This window comes from Filicampus tigris, chromosome 17 (genome assembly GCF_054856515.1).
Source record: "Filicampus tigris isolate MCC_2025a chromosome 17, RoL_Ftig_1.0, whole genome shotgun sequence".
NCBI lineage: Eukaryota > Metazoa > Chordata > Actinopteri > Syngnathiformes > Syngnathidae > Filicampus > Filicampus tigris.
Genome location: NC_141233.1, coordinates 5314697 through 5336993, shown reverse-complemented (window position 1 = coordinate 5336993; position 22297 = coordinate 5314697). Strand labels below are relative to the sequence as shown.

The following is a 22297-nucleotide window of genomic DNA, read 5'->3' as shown; positions in this document are numbered from 1 at the left end:
TTCTGATTTGATTTCATTTTATATACATGATTATGAAGTTGAAAATCCATAATTAACATATGGTAGTGTCAGTGTATGAAACTGACTCTAAGGTGTACCTATTGACGTGGCCAGTGAGTGTACAATGAAATTTCAATAAGCAGGACGTTTTATTCTGGCTACAATTTGTAGGTGCCAGCTCAGTCACGGAATATCCTGTTTTTTTTCCTTTTCCTAACAGTTTTGACCTTGAACTAGTAATTTTTGAGACGTCATGTATTTACTGACTAATATGGTGAGGAAACCAGACCAGACCAAGCAGACAGACACGTATGCGCAAAAACAAGCAAACACACACGCACTCTAAAAGGTATGTGGAAAACATTGAAGAGGTAACAGTCTGACCTGCAATTAAAAGACAATGGGCATTGTGCACCATGTTTCAGAGCATTTTATCTGCATACCTTTCAGTTTCCCCTGTCGACCATGGCAGCACAGGAAACTGTCACAATGGCTAATAAATTGTCCGGGTCGATCAATGAGGGAGAACGGATATGGTCAGTGTTTATTCAAGGACGGACGGGGAGCATTTTAACATGAAAACAGCTTGGAATGCAGTCCCATTAAGTAGCACGTTCATCCATCTGTTCCATTTCAATATTTTCCCTTGCCTTTCTTTAAACGGAGCGGATGACTAGAAGGCAAACATTTGTAGATATGAAGTTGCATTCTTTGCTTATCACCAGGACACTGCTGCAGTGACATGAGATCATTTAGGAAGAGTCCTTCTCCACCCACAAATGTGGCCTCTTACAGTATTTGGACCATTACATCAGATAGCCGTCTATGACACTACAGTTGGTTTTACAGTGCTCTCTCAAAAGAGTTACTCTGAATTAGGACTGTCTGGCGATTATTTCGGAGATTGATCAATGAATCGGATGAAAAACATTTCAATTTCAATCAGTAAAAATATTGATCAGTGTTTTCTTAAGTAAAAGCAGATATTTTTTCTGCTTCTGTTTTCATGGAGGACTACAGAAATATAGACTGGACTGGTGAGAGTCTGAAATGTGGACAATTTTAAATCAAACATTGTCGTTTAACTCTTTGGAAAATTGCTGCCACTCAACACCTCTCCAACGCATCGTATCACATAATAGCCTCTATGAGCCGTTCCATTCCGGTTCTCGTCTCATCCACACTGAAACCGCTCTCATGAAAAATATCAATCAATAAACTTTCCTCCATTGGAATCATTCACACCACCTTAGACTGGTTCATTCCTACCTCAAAGACCACACTCAGTTCATTCAGCTAAAGTCCTTCTCATCTGTCCCCTTCCCAGTGACTTCAGGTGTGCCGCAGGGCTCTGTCCTAGGGCCCCTGCTTTTCATCATCGACCTCCTCCCCCTTGTCACTATTTTCTGTAAATGTGATATTCTCTTCCATTGCTTTGTGGGTGACACCCAGCTCTACTTCTCCTGTAAACCCAATGTCTCACTTCCACCCTCTTCCAGTACCTTCTGCAAATCAGACATTAACTCCTGGTTCACATCTATTTTTATTCAACAGTCTTGTTCCCTCCTCTATTGACTATTGTAACACTCTCCTCTTTGGCCTCCCTCACAAGACCCAACATAAGCTCCAACTGGTCCAGAGCTCTGTTGCATGCCTCATTACCCACACACCTTTTTCCAATCACATTGCCCCCATCCACCAGGATCTTCACTGGCACCAGGTCAAACAGATGATCCACTTTAAATTCCTGCTCTACACCTTCAAGGCCAGTCACAAAATCGCATCTCCATATTTGTCTGACCATCGCCACTCCAGCCCGCACCCTCCATCTACTTGACTGCCCCTTTGCTCATCTCAGTACAATGGGGAGCAGAGCTTTCAGCCACTCTGCTCCCCATCTCTGGGACTCTCTGCCACGTGGCCTCGGCAACTCTGACTCCCATGTCACCTTAGGGGCACTCTACATCTCTAATTTGAATGATATGATATATGATCATTGTTTGCTTTTTCCCATTAATATTCTAACTTTTATGTTGTAGTAGAACACTTTTCAACCCCTTGAAAAAATGAGACCTTATTCTCATAACAGCATTAGTCTTGCAGAAAGTTTTTTTGGGTGGCCCTCGTAATATATAGATACATATTTCTTTTTTTTTTCTTCCGCTGTCCTGGTCAGCTGCTTGGGATTTGATATACTCCCTCTGTGGATATTTGTATAGGAAAGGATATTTGATTGGAAAGGCAGTCAGAGAGAATAATCTTCGAGAGGGGACAAATAGAGAGAAAATAGAGTGATAAAGGATAAAAATATGTCTCACTTAATTTTCCCCCCTTTTTCTGGGATTGCAAAACTCAGCTTTTACACATTTCTGGTGCTTACCGATGTTTATCAAATACCTTGAGATCATCCAAGTGTCACACAAATGACTTGCAGTCACAGTGTGGACCGCAAATGACTGCCAACTCTGTGGTTTGCTCTACAATAGCGCATGCCGTCTGCTCCTATGTATTTAGCATATTTCTTCCAGAGGCTTGCTCGCCACTGGGCTGGAGAGAGCTGATTCACAGAAAGAATCAAAGGCAATGTGGCAATTACCAAGACCCATGAAGACTATAAATAAGAGCTGCGCAACCACACAGATCTGGCCCCGCTGCATATTCAATTCTTTTGTGTAGCTGCTCAATTTGTGTGAGCTAAATGCACATTGTTTTCCATCAGAATTCAAGTAAAGGGGAATTATTTAGCTCAAGGAGATGTCATTAGTGATATCATAGCAGACGTATCCACTGAGACTAATGACCCAGGACCAAGGAGACGAGCACAGATAGAGCTGTTGAATGAATAATTCAAATGACCAATAAACTATGGTGTCCCTGCCCATGAACACTACATTTAGTTGCTCCTGCTTTACTGTAGAAAACCACCCCGAGACCAGGAGACATCAGTACGAATGAAATCCTCAGCTGCTCTGCCCCCAGCAACTCCAGTGCTTCACTTCAGTGAGCTACAAGGCAGAAGGGCTGCAGTTGCTCCCGTGAGCTCCAGCCAGGCACCGACAACGCAGGGGTCGAGAGGGCAATGGATGAGAAAAGGTCAAAATGCCGCAGCCCACACCTCAAGGCTGATCGAAGCCCAGACGGCTCCGTCTCTAAAAACAAATGCGCGAGATGAGAACAAAAGTCGGGTGGTCTAATGCGACTCCAAATCAGCTGCTCTCAAAGTCTAAACATCAGAGTGCGGTGTTAAATGTATTTTGTACTTTGCATTGCTCAGCACCTGGGAGACAAAGCTATGCACCACAGGAACAAAAATACTGATACACATCTCGTAATCAAATAATCACTAAATGTGGAAATCTTCTAGACCATTGTCCCTTCATTATAATGTTTTTGTTGTCATTAAGTTTGTCAGTTATGTTTGGGGGCTCCTTTGCTGCATTCGGTTTAAGGTTGAATGAAATCAAGGCATTGAAGCAAAATAAAAATAAAAAATAACTCAAACACTGATTTTATTAACAGTAGGTATTATAATTATAGATCAACAGCCTGTACAAAACCAGTCCAGCCTGACCATTCCGAAAACCTGCTCTACTCACTGCCTGAAGGACATCACCAGCTCTGTAATGCGGTGAATCATCTTGAGTTTGACGTCTCAAAGATGTGACCGTGGAATCAGTGTGAACACAATATTTGTGAGTCTGTACATTCACTTCTAATGGATCTTCAGTGTACAGTACATTGTGTTCCCGGGGAAAATAAGGACGTTTAGTCTGAAGATTGTTCCATGAATGCAGGAAGGGGAAATGTGTACATTAAACATGAGTCATTAGAGCAGCAAATGAACAATACACTTGCGCTATTACTACTGGATTTGGACAAAAACTATTGTTTGGTAGACTAATACACCTGTTTATACAGGATTTCAAGTACTTTTAAAGCATTAAATTGCCTGAAATGACAAAAAGGTGATATTTAAGAAAATGCTATATTTTGCTAGATATGAGGCATATTGTATTGTTTTAACATATTTTTTTAAAGCTTGATTAGTTTTAACTTTGCTCATTTTTTCCCCCATTGTTGATTATGTACTATTGAGTTTTGAATGTTCTAAGATTAACATGTTTTGGGATTTTCTTTACTGTTAAATGCAACACAAAATGATTAAAAAAAAACCTTTAAGTAAAATTAAATTATGTGCATGGGTTACTAATTACATTGTTGCTTTTCACAGAAAACATTCTCCATTTGCTAAGTGCCTGAAATTAATCCTCTCATTAATCATTATTTTTTGTTGCTCTCCCGAAGGAAAATATAAAAATATAAATTGGGATGACATATCACCACATTGTTCTGTACCAAAAAAGGAAGGTGCAGCAGCATTCAGTTGAAAGACAAGTATCAGTGTGTTTTTGGAACCTTCACTTGCATTTTTAATTTTGAATGCAGCAAGACTCGGCCTTATCGCCATGCAGCCGCTGGGCCCGGCGATTAGTGGAGTTATCTCCCATCCTGCACTGGAGGCTCGGCCCTGAGCAGAGGCAGGAAGGAAGGCTTGCTTCAGACAGTGAGTGGTGACTTAGTGGCTCTGAGCCACATAGCAGAAAAACTGCCAGAGGTAGGTCCAGGTCCACCAAGCTATTCTGTTTAAAAGAAAAACACACAAGATCCCGCAGACATGTGCAGCATATCAAACACATCTCAAAGAAAGAAAAAAGGGGGTGCAGAGGGAGAGACTGGAACGACTGTGCTTGAGGGGCTCCCTCCTAAGCTATCCACATGAGACCACTGTCTGCTTTGGGCCTCTTCATATCCCCTGAATTTTCTCTTCGTCTTTCTGCTGAGTTAACCATTCAAAATGTCATTATTACCTAATATTTGTCTAAAAGTACTACCAGGCTGCATTGTTCATTTATACAATTCAGAATCAACACCAAACTAAATTTCAATGATTATATTAGGGAGTGAGTGCATGATTGCTTTTGAGTTAGTTCGGGGGGGGGATCATTCAGACCCCAACTCTGAGGCCCTCACAATGCCAAAAGCCTGCAGGGCAGAGCCAGGCGAACACCCATACACTCAGCCTTTATGGCGTAATGATGCCAAGATTCAGTTCCCTTCTTTTTATTTCTTTCACATTTTCAAACATTGACTCACAAAATACTCAATGGCTACATGTAGACAGAAACAATCGACTGAGAACAGTGCAAGCTGACTGACAAAGAGGGTTCACCACACTTCATACAAATATTTATGAACCCTTACATGTAACATCCAGTAATAAGGTCAGCAACAGTTTCCATTGATTGGCTGATTGATCAACGGTTTATTTGATTCTGTTTCCGCGTACATATAAACTGACTCGTCACTTCAATGGGTATGTATGCAAAATATGTGCTCAAACACAAACGCTATATAGGCAAAGCATTAGCAGAGAGGTAAAGTATTTGTAGTACAGTATATTGGTTGTAGTACTGCATCACCTCTGACTGAAAGTTGATATTTCGCATGCCACTCTGTAGTAAGAAATTTAAGACTCAGTGAAAAATATATGATCTTACTTTTTCTGTGAAAATTGTTCATTGAAATTGCTAAAAAATGCCAGACTGTAGTTACTGTTAATAATTTATAATCTGGCAGTATCACAAACAGCTTCTTGGGCATGTTCACACTAAATAGCTGCATTCAGTCTGAGAGGGCACACTGGCCCACATTGGGCCTTCTAAAATCATTCAGAGGCACACTCATCGTCCTCATGTCCCCTTATGATGTAATCGGTGAGAGTATCTTTAGGTGTGAGGTTTTATAGTTGTTCCCTATCATGTTAAGATGACGTGTTTTGAGACTTTGTCACCTTAAGTGGGTATTTATCATCAAGGGGATTTACACACCTCTGTCAACTACGAGGCATTGCCGTGACGAAGAGAACCTGTGAGAAGAAATTCCCTGCCGTCATTTCGTAAACAATCAGAATGAGAATCTTAAGTCAACTTTATTTATAAACCACTTTAATACGAAACTGCAGCTGTAGCAAAGTGGTATACAAAAGATCGAACATGATGATGATAATAATAATAATAATAATAATAATAATAACAATAATAGTAATAATAATCACAGTTGTGTTTAAACTACCTGGTAACTCAGTTAGACTGTGCGAATACGTACTATGCAATATGTACCGGATTGGTCGAATCATGAATCAAACACCTTGTGAATTTTTCCATTCAGCTTCTTGTTTGAGAAAAGCAGGTTGTGCAAAAAGTAATCGAGTCAAACCCAGTCTGATTTATTTATATAGCCTTTAAAGGGGAAGTCAACCCAAACATATATTTTTCAAGAATATGTTCTATGCAGGCCCACTAGTTGAAACAAGACATTCTGGTTAATATTCTGTTTGTGGAATAAGAGTTAATCCACCCGTTTTTAGCCATCTCTGGGGGCTGCCATTTTGACCATGATTGAGCCCTGAGCAGGGGTGATGTCATTTTCAGTTAACAAAAGGGACAAAATGGCCGCCACCCTGAGATGGGTGGATTTTGCTGCTTAACTCATATTCCACAAACGCAATATTAATCAGAATGCCGTGTTTCAACTAGTGGGTCTGCATACAACATAGTCTTGAAAAATATATGTTTCAGTTGACTTAATCACAAGATCTCAAAGAGCTTCACACGTACTGAAACACTAAACAGTCGGTTAAGTGCAATTCAAGCTTAGAGAAGGTCAAAGCTGTTTTTTGCTCACCCTGAAATTTCTCCCCCATATATCCTTAATATTGGATAGTATAGTGCATTATACGGTGCAATTTTAAAAAGAAAAAGTTATATTATATATATTCTGTTGTGAGGAAACCTTTAATCATAATTTCTCCAACGAATGCTAAACATTTATTGAGTGAAGTCACACCCACTCATCCCCACTCTTTTCACAACCATTTTACCACAACCATCATATCCAGCCCTTCCTCAGTCGGATTTGCAGTTGTTTCTTTGGCATCTGCAGCCCAATCAGGTGGGCGTCCCTCATTGGCTGCAGGGCGCAAAGAGGCGCGGTTTACTGTGCCTGGCCACACCCCTTGCGCTCGCCCGGTTGACAGGGGGAAAAAAAGACAACTCAGGAGCGCACTGTCCCTCAGTCGCTACACACTGGTGGAAAAATATGATCCCGAGAAGAGCTCATCCTGCGCTCCAGCTTTCAAGACAACACTTCCACAGCGACTAAGGACCGCTCACTGGTCGTTCTTCCAAGTATTTTTTCCTCCTGTTTTTCTGTTCCTCCAGTCACTTTGCACCAGAATGTGCGTGGAAGGTGATGGATGCGAGCTGGAAGGCTGCAGCAATTTAGACGAGGTGCGCACGCTGTCGGGCAGCATGAGCCCCGCGCTCAAATCCAACCCGGACCTCCACGCCTGCAAACCCGGACAGAAATTTCGCGCGGCGCTGCTCCGATGCCGCTCGCCGGTCGTCGCTGCTGTGATCCTCAGTTTCGGGAACGTCCTCAATTACATGGACAGATGCACAGTAGCCGGTAAGAGCTTCTTTTCTCCTACTACTATAACTAAACGTTTGGCATTAAAGATTATGTAGCATACTGATTATCATTTTTGCTGGACGGATGTCCGCAATAACTAATTGGCTGGAAGCTTTTTCAGTCTTGATGAGCTCATGCACCTCAGCTCAGACGGGCGGAACAATGGGATCGCCTCGGCGCAGTGGACATACACTTGCTGTGTTATTTCCATGCTTGTAGACTCTGTGCTGATTTAATCAAGCCGACGCGCCTTCGGTATCGCTCAAGGAAACGCTCCACAGTGGGTTAGTGATCACTGATATGCCGCAGATAATCACTCATCGATCTACTGAGGCTCCTTCCACAAGCGTGTGGGTCTCACGCCGATGATGGTTGATGAATGTTTCAGATGGATATGAAGAAGGGAAAATGAGCGATTTGTTGATGGGGGTTGGAGGTGGGGATTTAGTTCAATATTGTGTGCAGCAGCTTGCTGTGAGATGCTGAGATGAAGCCATGTGATGTTAATTCTTGTTCACGAGAACATTCTGCGTAACCAAAACTGAAATTTAAACAAATATGAAGATGTACATGCTGTGTTATTGAGATTATGTTTAATCAAATTTTAAAGGATCTTATTGGTTATTGAAAAAATGAATCAAAGTCCACTGTTTCACAAGTACTAAATTCCTTAATTGGACCGTGTACGTATTCATTGGCAGTGAATGAGTTAAAAATATTGCTGCAGCACCAAAGAATGGAGGGAAGTGTAATAGTAGGTTCTGCTGTAAAGGAAGTGATTCCTGAGTAACAATTTTATTGATGCTTATTTGTTTTGATTGAGTCACTGCTAAATTGTAAGATTGGGTTAAAAATAATCCTACATTGTTCCATTGAGATGTTATCATGCAGTCCTTATTTCTAGTCAATAGGATTTTTGTATTTTGACAGTAAGTCCTACACGGAACAATGTGTACTCTCTAAGTGGCCACATGCCTGTGGCTCAGCATCCTGAGGGTATCGGGTCCAGTCTGTCAGCTCTAAAGAGGCTGAGCCTTGAGAGGGTGTTGATGATCACTGCAGTCCGGACATTAGACTGCTTCTGCAACATCCATGCTTGAGACTGCGTGGCCAGATGCTGAAATTAGTCTTACATCACCACGGGCTTGTCAAATAGCTCGAAAAGTATTTTCATTTGATATGCCGAACCTTGTTAAAAAAAAAAAAAAATAGAGCTTGAATCAGCGATTTATAGGTGAAGAATATGAAGTCACAAACTTGCTGTGAAAAGGAGGTGAAGATGAGGCACGTGCGCTGGGCGGGGGCGGGTGTGGCTCGGCATTGGCTGTTTTGCATTATGCATGGGCACAATCTGCATTGGACCCTCAGCAAGAAAAAAGAAAAAAGAAAAAAAGAAAGAATGTGTACCAAACATACAGCGTGAGCTTATCTGCTACCCTTCTCCTAGCTCCATCTCCTCCAATCTCTCTGCGAGGCTTTCTCTCTCCTCCCCTGCTGGGTGAGCGACATTGCAGTAGTAATTAGATGGTGGAAGCTTATCAACACAGTGCATCTGTGTTACATCGAAACTAGTCGCCATCTTTGACGTTTGTTGTGTTCAGAAGTTGAAGTTAATTTAATGTAACACTCTTTGAAGCAGATAGTGGCGACTGGATGGCGCAGTTTAAAATCTGATTAGGATGGACAGACCACGCAACAGACAATGGAAAGTTGCTTCTTCTTCTTCTTGGGTAATAAAATGAGTATTACCGGTATTTTTAACCACAGCTGTGCTGATAACCTGTTAACCCACTTCATAGCAGCTTTAACTCATCAGTATGGGTAGTTTTTACCCCATGTTGGATCAAAATCTTGACCCAACATGCTGGGTCAAAGCCTCAATCCAACTGGGTATAAATAACCCAGTAGCTTGGTCCCTTTTGGGCCCAGTGTTGTGTTAGATATTTCACCCAATTTGGGTTACTTTTGACCCAGCAGTTTTAGAGTGTATAAATGCAGCATTCGTTTTTACTAATATATTGTATGCCATTCACCACAGGATCCAACATTAAGTCTTTTTGGGTGATGTTGTTGTGGCCTTGCCGAACAGGCACTGGCCCTTTATATTGATGATATAATACGATAAATTTCAGTGATTATTTCACATTCAGTGTCTATATTGTATTGTTTAACCCTTTAAGAAAATATGACTTGTAAATATTTTTCTGCATGTTGCGTGTGTGTTTTAAAAAAAAAATCTATAGTATAACATTTTCTGGGCTGTCCGAGCCTTTCCTAAGAGAAGGATTTAAAAAGTAGACTCCACCTCACACTTTTTGCCAGTTGATCATCATGCGATTGTGACTGCACAGTAAGTCACGCTATGTGACTCCACCTTTCCTGCTCTTCAGCCTTCAGTTTACCTTCAATCTTTTCTGTTCATCCTCTCTTTGCTTTCTGCATGTCCTGCAGCCATTTTCTCAGCCTGACCCCACTCAGTAGCAGGTACCTAATCCCAAATCGTAGATCTTAATGTCAATTAAGCAGGCATGAGTGCACACCCACAGAAAGCAAACACACAGAATAAATGGTCCCCCCTAACACCGACCACCCTTCCAGGGATGAATGAGAGAGGGGAGTTGTGAGCAGAGGGGGCTGCTGCAGTGGAAGGAGGGTAGTTAGAAGAAAGTAGATGTAGAATGCAGGCAGCATTAAGCTGAAGTGATGCCACGCCCCCTACCCCCTGCTCCTGAACGTCAAAAGGTCTTTGTACCAATAGCCATGACTGTAGTGTGTGTTGTGTGTGCATAGATCACTAAAGCATTGTCAGTGAGACGGAGGGTGACCATCCCGGACACCGGAGCTATTCTGCCTCACAACAATGATGCGAAAATTGCACCCAGTGATGTACCGTGTTGCCAAGCTTTCTGTTGCACTCGTGTGCCAGAGATGAAACAAAAAATACACTGACTGCATAAAACCAGCACATCTACTACGTACGGACAACTCTTAATTAAAGTGAAAGTCAAACCAAACATATTTATTTTCACAAATATGTACTATGGAGGCGCTCTAGTTGAAAGCCGGCATTCTGATTAATATTGCGTTTGTGGAATATGAGTTTAGCAGCAAAATCTACCCGTTTTAAGTAATCTCTGGGGCGGCCATTTTGTCACTTCTGTCGACTGAAAATGACATCAGAGTTGCTCAGGGATCAGGTAACGACTCAGATTATGACCAATCATGGCTCACCTTCAGAAAACAGGTGAGCTGTGATTGGTCGTTACCTGATTCCTGAGCAACTGTGATGTCATTTTCAGTCGATAGAAGTGACAAAATGGCCGCCCCCAGAAATGGCTAAAAATGGGTGGGTAAACTCTTATTCCACAAATGCAATATTAATCAGAATGCTGGCTTTCAACTAGTGAGCCTGCATAGAACATCTTGAAAAAAAACATGTTTGGGTTGACTTTTTTTTTCTTTAACATCACACAAGATGATGGGAGGAAACTAGATGTCACCATCAAGAGGTTGTTTTGAACTCTCCTTTATCTTACCGGAATGAAAAGAGGAAGCTGGTTGTTAACACAAGCCCACTTTTGGCAAAGACTCAAATTGCACTTTTTCATATTAAAGAGCAATTAAACCACAGTGTGCATTGAAAACAAATTGATTCATTTGAATCACAAAGTAAGCTAGCAAACCACATTTAGATTTGGAGTAGTCAAGCCATGGAGTGGCTGGAGAGAATAATTGGAATGGAGAGAATAATTGACGAAGTATTCTGCTGATTGTGTGTGCAACTCTTGGCAGCAACCAACAATATAATTCAACTATTTTTCTGTCAAACGAACAGCGACATGATGTCAGGTGTGGAAAGTTGTTCTCATCATTTTTTCTGTGCAAAATAACATTGGCAGAGTTCATAAATTTCAGAAATATGCATGTAAAAACTACCATTTAATGTGATTAGCAATTTTCAGAATAGTCGTTGGATATTTCCTAAACATCATAATAGCAACAGTCTCAACTAGAATAGACTGCAGACCTCGAAATCAAATGTTTTTATGTAAATATCCCTTTCAAAACACAGACCCGTTATAATTCAAATATAACTATAATCGAGGTTTTCTGAAAGTACGAGGAAGTAAATGCCAATAGCCACTTTCATTTAAGATCAGGCGACTCTCGGAGCTGACGTGCAGTGCACTGCGACATATGACATACATTTTCTTGAGGAAGGAATTTCCGTGTATGATATAAAAAAAAAAAGTACATGCAATTTGACCTAAGAAATCCTGGAATTTGCTTCATGGTTTGTGCAAGAACTATTCAATTTTGGGCGCCACTAAATTGAATTTAATTTGAGTTGGCTTTGAAACCTTAAATCCTCGAGTTGGTCTCACAGCAGACACCCCTAGAGCTTATCATAAAGAGGGGATTAAGTGGTTTTTTTTTCAGAGAATATGAGGATATGTGAGGCAGACGCTCGGCACTTAAAGTTATTTGCTTGATCAGTAAGTCAACCTTGATCTCTTTTATCTCCGCCGCCCCCTTGCGCGCACCCCCCACATAGCAAAGTGGTCATTTGAGGGCTGCAAGATAATCGCATGCTGGGGAGCGACAGATTAATGCTTGCGTCATGCATGTCAAGCTGTCACTCCAGGAATGCCCCAAAACTAAGATGTATCCTCCTGGACAAGCGCTTGTATACTTTTGGCCTCCTGCATCTTAGACATACATGAGCGCGTGGTGATAATCCTCTTAAGGCGGCCAGCTCTTTGTCACGCAGTAGCAAAGATGTGGCGATACAGCCAGTCTGACATGTCGTCCTTGCACCTGAGTCCCTTTTCTCATTATCATCCACAATCCACACCGGCTCACACCTCTGACGCTCGAGTATTTACAGTCAGCGTGGTTACGGGGTAAATGTGGCATGTATTTCCACGCCGCTACATGATTTCCTGTCTGATGTCACTCGCCACAAATCTGGCGTGGAAGTGCTCAACGTGCAGCAAAGGCAAAAAGTTTCAGTTCCACGGTGGCTGCAGAAGGAGGGAAGTGAGGAAAGCGGAGGTGTCTGCGATGAATCAAAGAATCGTATAAAAGTAGATGTTCAGTGGCTTTTATGTAATTAGCCGTTACGTCGCCACAGATCTTCTCAGTCACATTTAGTTGCAGATGAATGTAAAGTGCTGTGGGCTTTTTGCTTGTTTCATTTCGTTTACAGCGACGCATTGAAGAGTTTATACAAGGGTTGCATTAAAAAGATGTAGCGGCTCTTTTAAATCTGATGTCTGGCTGGTTCCAGTTAGATCACCCATTCAAATGATCGCTTCGGTTCCTTTTTACTATGCTAACGAAATCTCTTTTTTTGTGGATGCATTTGAACTCAGATGTCAAAATAGGATCCCCAACAATGGCATGTTGGACTTTTCCAGACTGGTTTCCCACAGATTTCTTAGTAATCTCTTTATTTCTATATCCTACCATGCTACACAGCGAGAAAACAGTCTGTGTGTTCTTAAGGCTCCAATTTAGCTGACGTCTGTAATAGTAACCAGTGGAATTAGACAGAGCTCCTTCCTCCAGATTCTTTTATGTGGCCAACACATATTTTTACCATCAAGTCTACGCATTCCCCTTGCATCAGCTTTCACCGGGTTACCCCGGGAGGTGAACTCCAAATATAATGGAACCATGGAAAGTCACTTATTGGTGACTTTGACCATCCTCAAATGATGACATTCATGTCTTTATCGTATTGTACTTTCAGGACATTCTTTTTTTCTATACTGCACTGCTTGTAATCATTTGGACCATGCTGGAGTGGTCACCAGTCAATCGCGGGGCACATAAACAAACAATCATTCACACTCACATTTCCTCTGCTGCTGGACAGTTTAGTTAGAGCATTTATTCCATACCGGTTTATGTACTAGTGTGCACTTCGTCCTCAATAGTAAGACAATTCAACACACTAGTAGAACGACTAGGGTGCAATTGGAGAACCACTATGTCTTAATGGTGATGTTTTTTTTCCCCCACCACTGCTTTCCAGTTCTTTATGCCATTACTGCACACTAGTAAAATGACCCGGGTGCTCTAGTAGAGCAAATACATGTCACTTGTGAGGCAATACTGTGCACTAGTTGACAACTGTGTGGTTACTAGTACTACTAGTGACATCATGCAATTCTACTAGTTAAAATTGCTCTTTATTAGTAGGAGTAGTAGCCCGGAGATGTCAACCAGTGCCTCACTAGCAACATGTAGTTATTCAAGAAATGCTCTGGAAATGTCATCCAGTAATGGAAGGTGAAAAAAAATCACTAGTACGCTCTAAAAACAGTTGGGTTAAAAATAAAAAGATTTTGGGTCAAAAATGGACCAATCCACTAATTGGGTCAATTGGACCCACCTTTTTATGTTGTTTTGTACAAAACAGACCAGTTTTTGGGGTTGTTTTGAACAAAACTATACCCATTTTTGTGGTTATTTTTGCAGAAAAAAAAACAGAAAGTTGGGTCAAATTGACCCAAGTAGTGGATGGGTCCGTTTTAGACCAAATAGTGTGTTATTTTTCACCCAACTGTTTTTAGAGTGTACATCAAAGTGGTTCTCCTATTGTAGCCTAGTTGTTTTACAAGCGTACTGAATTGTTTTTCGAGTGTGGCCAAAGAGTATGCACGTCCAAGGACCATAAACTGGATGTCAAGGATATCAAAGAAATGCTCCAACGGCTTGCCGTTCAGAATAACATGGCCAAACTAAACACACTCAAAACGGGTGTCTTGTTAACGGCCTCTAGGTGGCTTTTTCAACAGCAAGGACTTATCTTGAAAATTCTCAGCTGGTTCTTATCTTTTTAACGTTCAGTAGCTAGTCGAGTCAACAGCTTACTCAAGCTGCTTGTTGATCTTTGACATGCGAAGATAGCGGGCAGCAACCCGATAATCACCAACCTCCCCTGTCATCATGGGAGGACGTGTGGAAATCGTTTGTTTGGTGTTACCTCCTCCACCAAGTGCGTTGGGGATCACAGCTATGAGCGAAATAGGGCGCTGCCAAGTCCAGATTTCAAGGCATGTTGGAGTGGGAAGCAAAGATGAGTCAGAAGTAGAAGGATTTGCCCGGATTCCAACCAACCAAGCTATCCTTCATTCTCTCCCACCTCAAAAGTGCAACATCCCTTCCTGCTTTATTATCTCGGGAGATTGTGTTGTTTACCTGCTGGCAGACAGCAAGATCACAGGAAGGAAGCGGAGAGATTGGCGATGGGTTCGGCACATTGCTGCGTAAGACACGCTGTCAAGTAATAGATCAACCCTGCCTAAAATATGGACTCCCTGCATTCCATTTCTTCAGATCACAAAGCAGAACTACAGTGTTGAGGCAAGACGAACAACTGAGATAACTGAGATTTCTGTCTGTGATTAGCATTGCCAAAAGCTCAAAGACTCGTTTTTGCTTTCACTGCTTAAGATATATTTCATTTTTTCTAGCCACACCACGCACATTGACCCTAAGGATGCCAAAACATTATAGCCAGATGATCCATTCATCTATTTTCTAACAGGAAACAAAGGACTATTTGCCTGTAATTATCTCAACTCAACTCAACTGTATTTATAAAGTACTTTCTATAGCATTTTGTTATTTTATTTTATTCATGTTTTACTTATTTTATAAATACAGTTGTGGTATATCTATATAGCTGTTTTTTTTTTCCTCTGTTGGTTTTAACTGTATTTGTTTTAACTGTAGGTTTTATTTTTATTCATTTATTCTTGTTGTGAGACGTCTTTGAGTGTTATGAAAAGCGCTATAAAAATAAAATGTATTATTATTATACACCAGGGGTGGACATAATAATTAATCATTAAAACCTATGTCAACTACACGGTATTCATTATCAATTTGTGTCATGAGGCAACTGAGGTCTTTGTAAATTTGTTTGTTTGTTGTATGTTTGAGTTTCAGTAAAGGGTCAAATTTGTAATTTGGTATTGAACACAGTAGTGACCATTAGCTGCGAAAACACAGCCCCAGTTCGTCATAACAATCTCTGCAGTACTGTATATTTATGATTCTTTATATGCGCACAGCTGCCATAATCTCATGTATGCTGTTTATTTCCAGTGGCACTGTATTCAAAGAGCCATGCTTCAAAAATAAAAGATCATCTTTCCTTGCATTTACATGTGATAGTGTCAACAGCTCAGTAGAGGGATTACGCAATAGTTCATATCAGGCAACCAGCAAGCTTTGTGTGTGTTCGCACTCCTTTAGTTTCATTCCCATTCTTTGTTAACATTTGATTTGTTGATATCTAAGTGTCATGATGTCAGAGGTAGATGAGACCGCAGTAGGATTTTCATTACAGGGCTTGGGGGTCGGGGGTCGGGGAGGGCTCCGTTCTGGTCTCAGATCTTTTTGGTAATCCTGAGTCCTAATTGTACATATACACATTTTATGCATTTAGGGTGAGTATTGGACTGTGGACGTTTCACGCTTTGGATCTTGTTGTTGCGTTAGGACGCATCTACAATCTGTCGGCATCAAATTTACAATTAGTCCAGCCTCTCGTTGTCAAATTGACATAATGTCACGTGACGCACATCAATGTTTGTTTGTGGTTGTGTGCACATATTAGAATGCACACATTCATTCAACCACTTCTTACTACTTTATCAAAATGAATGATGCATTTTTCTCCACAGGCATTTAGACTGTTGTGGAACTATATGGCCTGCAATGCAGTTCAAAGGTTCGTTTTGCAGTGTTTAATGACTAAATGATAAGCACGCAAGGCGAGCCCAAGCTGTCGCTACGTGGGCTGCTTCAATGAATCATGAAGTGTTATAATAAACAACATTATGCCCTTTCTGGGTTTACCAAATTGTGAAGAATGTATAAGCGCTCTCACTTATTTTGACCTTATTGAAATTTGAGTCGTAAATAATGTAGTTTAGATTCAGAAATGGGTCACATTATTTTTTAATATCAAATACTTGACCGAAATCCTCATTTCAAATTTGAGTAAAAAAAACACATAGTTGGGTTTCTGCGAATATTTGATGAAATAGTGGAGGAAGTAATGTGATGAATATCTAATTTATGAGACAAGGAAAGATGAACCTGAGCAGCCTGAGCTAACCCGTCTTGCTTCTACTTAACTGAAAGTGAGTTTATTAAAATTACGGGTCCTGAAAGGTAGACACTTTGAGAATGAGTTGAATGTCTTTACAGGTCACCTTGACAGCTTCTCGGTCAGTATGAATGTTTTAGTGTGTGTGATTTCGATGAAAAGCCATGCGGAAGTCTGGTCATCATAATAACATGTTCCACTCTCATATTTATCTCTGAATTTCTTGAATAAAAATACATGTCTACACTTAGTTAAATTACATGAGATGGGAATGACAGATATGTTATTATTTATGACCAAAATGTAGTAGTTATGGTTGCCCATAGGGAATCCTTTTTGATGTATTGGAGTGGAAGTGGTATTCTTATTTTGCAGACGTCGCGCGAAGGAGACATGGTGACATTCCAAAGTCCAAAAACCAAAGCCGCATTTTGTGTTTGATGGTCTGCGCCTATTAAAAAGATACATGATATGTTTTGCCTTTTTCCAGACAAAAAAAAAAAAAAGAAACATCTACCGAAAGACAACATTTGTTAAAAAGCATTTTTTACTTTCATTTGTCACCTTTACACCTGAGTCCGTATTTTATGGTCGCAGAGTGTTGGGGGCTACTAAAGTCTACAGTGATTTGATGCTAAATTGAGCTGAAAATAGATTCCCATTCCTCTCTTTGTATCACATGTCAACACAACATAGAGAACTTGTGGGTGTTATAACGGCTAAAGAAAGACTCACGCTACAGTTTAATCATGGACATTGGATGGATTATTTTCACAGTGGAAAGATACACACAGCCTAATCCATCGATAATTAAAGCAGTGTTATGCTAATGACAACTATTAATAAGCACAGAAATCTAACAAAGCTTATCTTTGTGCATAGATACTTCTACTAATTACACGATACCACCCATAGCTAATTCATATGCTCAAATTGAAGTGAGAAAAGTCAAACATTGAATTAGAAATTCTACACAATGACTTCAATCTGCTCCACTGTTATAAAAAGGATCATCATGCATCTCCTCGTTCATACGTGATAACACTGTCCAGGTGGCTGCTGTTTGCACACCCACATATACTCACGTGCACAACATTTACATCCTTGATTTAATTGGAGCTTGAAACCAAGACTCACAGTAAAATAGGATGATTTATGTTTTTTAACGTGCATAACAGCAACGCAAGATTTTCTCAAAAGCACGAATACAAAGTGATTTGTATCACGCGCTTCTAGCGGAGGTTCGCTACACCATGCCTGTTCATTGACTGATGAAGCATGGCAGTACTTTTGGTTGACTTGATTCATTTTGTCATAGTTATAATCAGATTATTTCACTTAATTTTACGCCTTCTACATTGGGTGCCTAAAGATATGAGTGACCAGACAAGTCGCCATTCTGACAGTTTTTTGCTTCAACTTGTAAGCAAAGTTTTGAGATACAAGCACTGTATGATGGCAACTCATCTCACATAACAATACGCACATAGTGAACAATTCTTGCTATTTATTGCCACTTCTAGTTTACTATCCAACTAAACATAAAACAAAGATTTACTCGCGTATTTAAAACAACCACATAGCTTTGTCTGAAGTCCATTTAGCTTAATGCTAACAAACAATGCAAAACACCATAGATGGGCTAACAAATAACATATAAATTATGATGTTATAATACTTTAAGCACCGGATATTTGAACACAAACGGCACATGAACACATCGTCACGCTAATAACATAACTGCCTCGCTAAATTTTTCCCAAACTCAGAATTTTGCAGGAAATGACTCTCCGAAGTCCAATGCAGATGTTGCAAAAATTCCTGTCTCCAAAAAAAAAAAGACAAGTTAGGCCGTTCTGTTAGCGTGATGTCATGTAGCTAGACAATATAACAATACTCATGGGTATATATTTGTTTATCCTCTGAGAAAAAATGACTAATATTACTTCATCTTACTGAGTGACAATAGTTGTGCAAATCTTCTTCATTTGTGTCTCGGCCCTCACTTTCGAACCTCACCTAGCAAGGTGGTCCTAAAGGAAAGGTCAAACCAGTGTCTTCATGGAATACACAAGGGCTGAAGAACTCTGCCTTTATTAGACAGACCACCTTGCTTGTCAGTCACTCATCTTCCCTCAAATGCCTTTGCCTCGATTCACTTTCTATTCCATCCAATGCATGATCTCCTGAACAAGTGAGCTAGCCCCTGAATGTATTATTGAAGAGCTATAGGTTCAGTCTCCTCTTGCGGTGCTTCACCGCGAATTCCCGCTACAGCCATCAAATATTTAGCACGTACTGGCTGGGACTAATGCTCTGCAGCACCAGAGCTGAATTAAACCTTTTGATTAGTGAAAGAAAATTGTGTTGAAAAAAAAAAAAGAGCCTATGAATCAAAGTGGTGAAGCTGGCAAACGTACAAGCCATTAATGAGATTTTACCCCAGTTAAGTTGTCACAAATGTAGAGTATTAGAGTGAAGACCACCTCAGACAACAGCAAGCTTTGATCATTGAAATGACTGCAGATTCCTGAATAAGACTGGAGGTCAGTTCTGTGTTACTATAATGGATATATTGCTAATCAGATTCAGACTTAATAGCAGAAAACTCTGTGGATAGGTGGATAGATCATAGTTCGCTGTTCCGTTTATTTTGGGTGCAGTTGATCCATCAGTCCATGTTCAGTGTTAAAATAATAATAATAATAATAATAATAATAATAATAATAATAATAATAATAATAATAATAATAATAATAATATAATGTGACACATGTCCGTAGCTGGCATGTACTAGAGAGTTGCTTGAAACTGAGGGGGAGGATTCGCTTAAATGTGATACAAGAGGATTACATTTTCAATCAACGATGAATACTTTCTACCTCTTGTTATTTTTTTGCGGTGGAATCCACCTCAACATGCTCGCTAGTTTGACCGTGAAGGCAGCTCCACTCTGTTTCCCAGACATCTGCAGTACATTTCCTTTCTGTGTGACAGAGGAAAGAATTGAAATGAAAAAAAAATTGGCTTCCTCGCCCACTGTGGCCACATGGCAAGGGAGGAGAACAGTCGGTCAGGAGCCCACCGGCCACAGTCGGACATATTTGCGGTCGACTTCTCTTCACTTCAGTCTGAACCGCTCTTCATCGCGGCCTGTTGTTTGTCCCTCTGAGCGTCTATCTCATGCTCGCATCTAAAAACTGATCAAACCCAGCACAAACCCAAACATGCACTTTCTCCTCGGTTATTATATTCCCTGCTTTGGTCTCTCGCCGACTATTTATACTGACTGGGTGATCACCCCCTTTGCCGGAATGGAAGGGGGGGGGGAGGATGGAGCCACATCAGCACGGCGGTTTACCGCTGCGCGCCAGAACCTGGCCAGAATGAATGACTTCCATCCACTGCTTCCCTTTCACTTGCACATGCGTGTGCACGAACACGCAGACATGCACACGCGCACACACACACAGACAGTGAAATTAGGGAATAGTGGAGCAACACTAGATAAATGTAAACAAGGAAAAATATGCTTCACTCAGTGGACACCCAGACTGACTTTTTAAGGCCATCACCTATTTCTTTATGCATCTCACTGATCTTAAATAGGAGTGCTATTCTCTCCTTCCTTTTAGCCTACTTTCTCTGGGCAGAAATAGAACCTGGACATCCACCAGTCTCTGCTGGGGTTCTGATGTAAAATATGTCCTCTGCTGATTTTCGCATTGCCCGTCGTGCGATTTTGCAATAAAAGCAAAACAGCAGAGAGCACATATCAACGATATTCATATTGAAGCCTGCAAAGGCTCCCCTGTAAATGCAGCATTTGTGGCATGTTTACCAATTTGCGTGTCCTTTCCGCTCACTCAAAAAGCGGTCACAAAGACAGACTTTATGAGAGGGTGGAGTAAGTGTCAGCGCTGCATTGCACCGACTGTTGTGTGAATGTTCTGTCTGGAATAAATACATGCTACATACAGTCCGGCAGCACAATAATGTCACAAAGATGGTTTCAAAAGTACTGTGCAAAAGTGTTGGGCCACCTTGACCAAATTGTTAATGAAAGGTCACATTGAAGCATGGACGGAGTGGGACTCATTTTCAACCCTGGAGTTTCATGGCTAATTTTATCCTTATTAGTGTACCAATTCAAAATAGATCACCATTCCATCCAACATCAAAATTCATGTTCTAGTCATATCAAGGTTATTATAGTTAATGATAATTAATTAAATGACTAACACTAAAACCAAATACATTTTAAATGCTTTTACGAAAAAGAAAAAAAAATCCGCCACATCATTTTACGTGGCCCTCAAAAACAAATTATGTGTTTAAAAATATTGAGAAATGCAAGCATTTTTGGGGGTAACAAATCCCCCTTTTAAAATAATAATAATAATAATTGGACAAACATTTTTCTGGCCTCTGATTGACATTAGTTATCAATCAATTTGTTGTGTATATTGTTTATAATATGACATTATTTAAACATTAAACATTTATTTGGGCTCTTCGGCCCGGAAACCATAACTACGATCATACATCGGCTTTCGAGGTTCATTTTAAATGTATTTATTTTGGTATTGCTGTAAGTCCTTATAGAAGAAGGAAGGTCAAATAGTCATTTGAGAATTATAACTTACTTTTCTTTACCACACAACATTTAGGGACTTTTTGTTTATCTTGCACTTGGCAAATAATAAAAGCAAAAAACGTATACTATAATTTTTAAAGACTGAACCAAAACAGAGCATTTTCTGCAAGATAAAAAAATAACACTTAAAAAAAAAAAAAGAATGTCAAAAACAAAAGTCATAACAAAATGCGCACATAAATGGGATATACACTTAAAGGTGAAATCAACCCAAATATATTTTTTTCAAGAATATGTTCCCAGCAGGCCCACTAGTTGAAACACAGCGTTATGATTAATATTGCGTTAGTGGAATATGAGTTAAGAAGCAAAATCCACCCAATTTTAGTCATGTCAGGGGGCGGCCATTTTGTCATTTCTGTCAACTGAAAACGACCAATCACGGCTCAGCTTCAGAAAACAGGTCTTCCGCGATTGGTCGCTACCTGAGCCCTGAGTTGTTGTGATGTAATTTCCAGGCGACTGAAGTGACAAAATGGCCGCCCCCCAGAGATAAAAACGATTGGATTAACTCTTATTCCACAAACGCAATATTTATCAGAATGTCTTGTTTCACTAGTGGGCTTGCATAGAACATGTTATTGCAAAAAATATCTTTGGGTTGACTTTTTTTTAAGAAGGCAGATTTATCAAACGCTGTTAAATCAGCAACATTTAGCCAGCTATCACGGGACTTCCTGTTAGCACTCTTAATTGAAACCAACACCACTTCCAGTGCACTACTCACAAAGATGGTTACAAAAGTTACTGTGCAAAAGTGTTGGGCCATCTCAGCCAAATCGTTAATGAAAGGCCATACTAAAGAGCATTTGTGTTTGTTTTTTTAGTTAGCAGGCTAAATGCAAATGTCATTAAAAAAGAAAGTTAATTGTGGTCTTCAAACCGTTGTACAGTATCTTATGTGTGCCACCTAAATAACTTCTAAATTAAAATGACTTAAAAGACTAGACTTTTAGGAGTTATTTTGTCTTTTATTTCCT

At 40.3% G+C, this 22297-nt stretch overlaps 1 protein-coding gene across 1 annotated transcript in view; it reads left to right on the top strand.

Annotated features, from left to right (window-relative positions):
• Positions 1-7095: 7095 nt before the first annotated feature.
• The window catches only part of spns2 (SPNS lysolipid transporter 2, sphingosine-1-phosphate), a 60984-nt gene continuing 45782 nt past the window's right edge, over positions 7096-22297 (top strand). Inside the window, exon 1 of the mRNA XM_086012895.1 lies at positions 7096-7527. Within this exon, the coding sequence (XP_085869021.1) occupies positions 7296-7527 (232 nt within the window). The 5' untranslated portion in view covers positions 7096-7295. The remainder of the gene's footprint in view (positions 7528-22297) is intronic.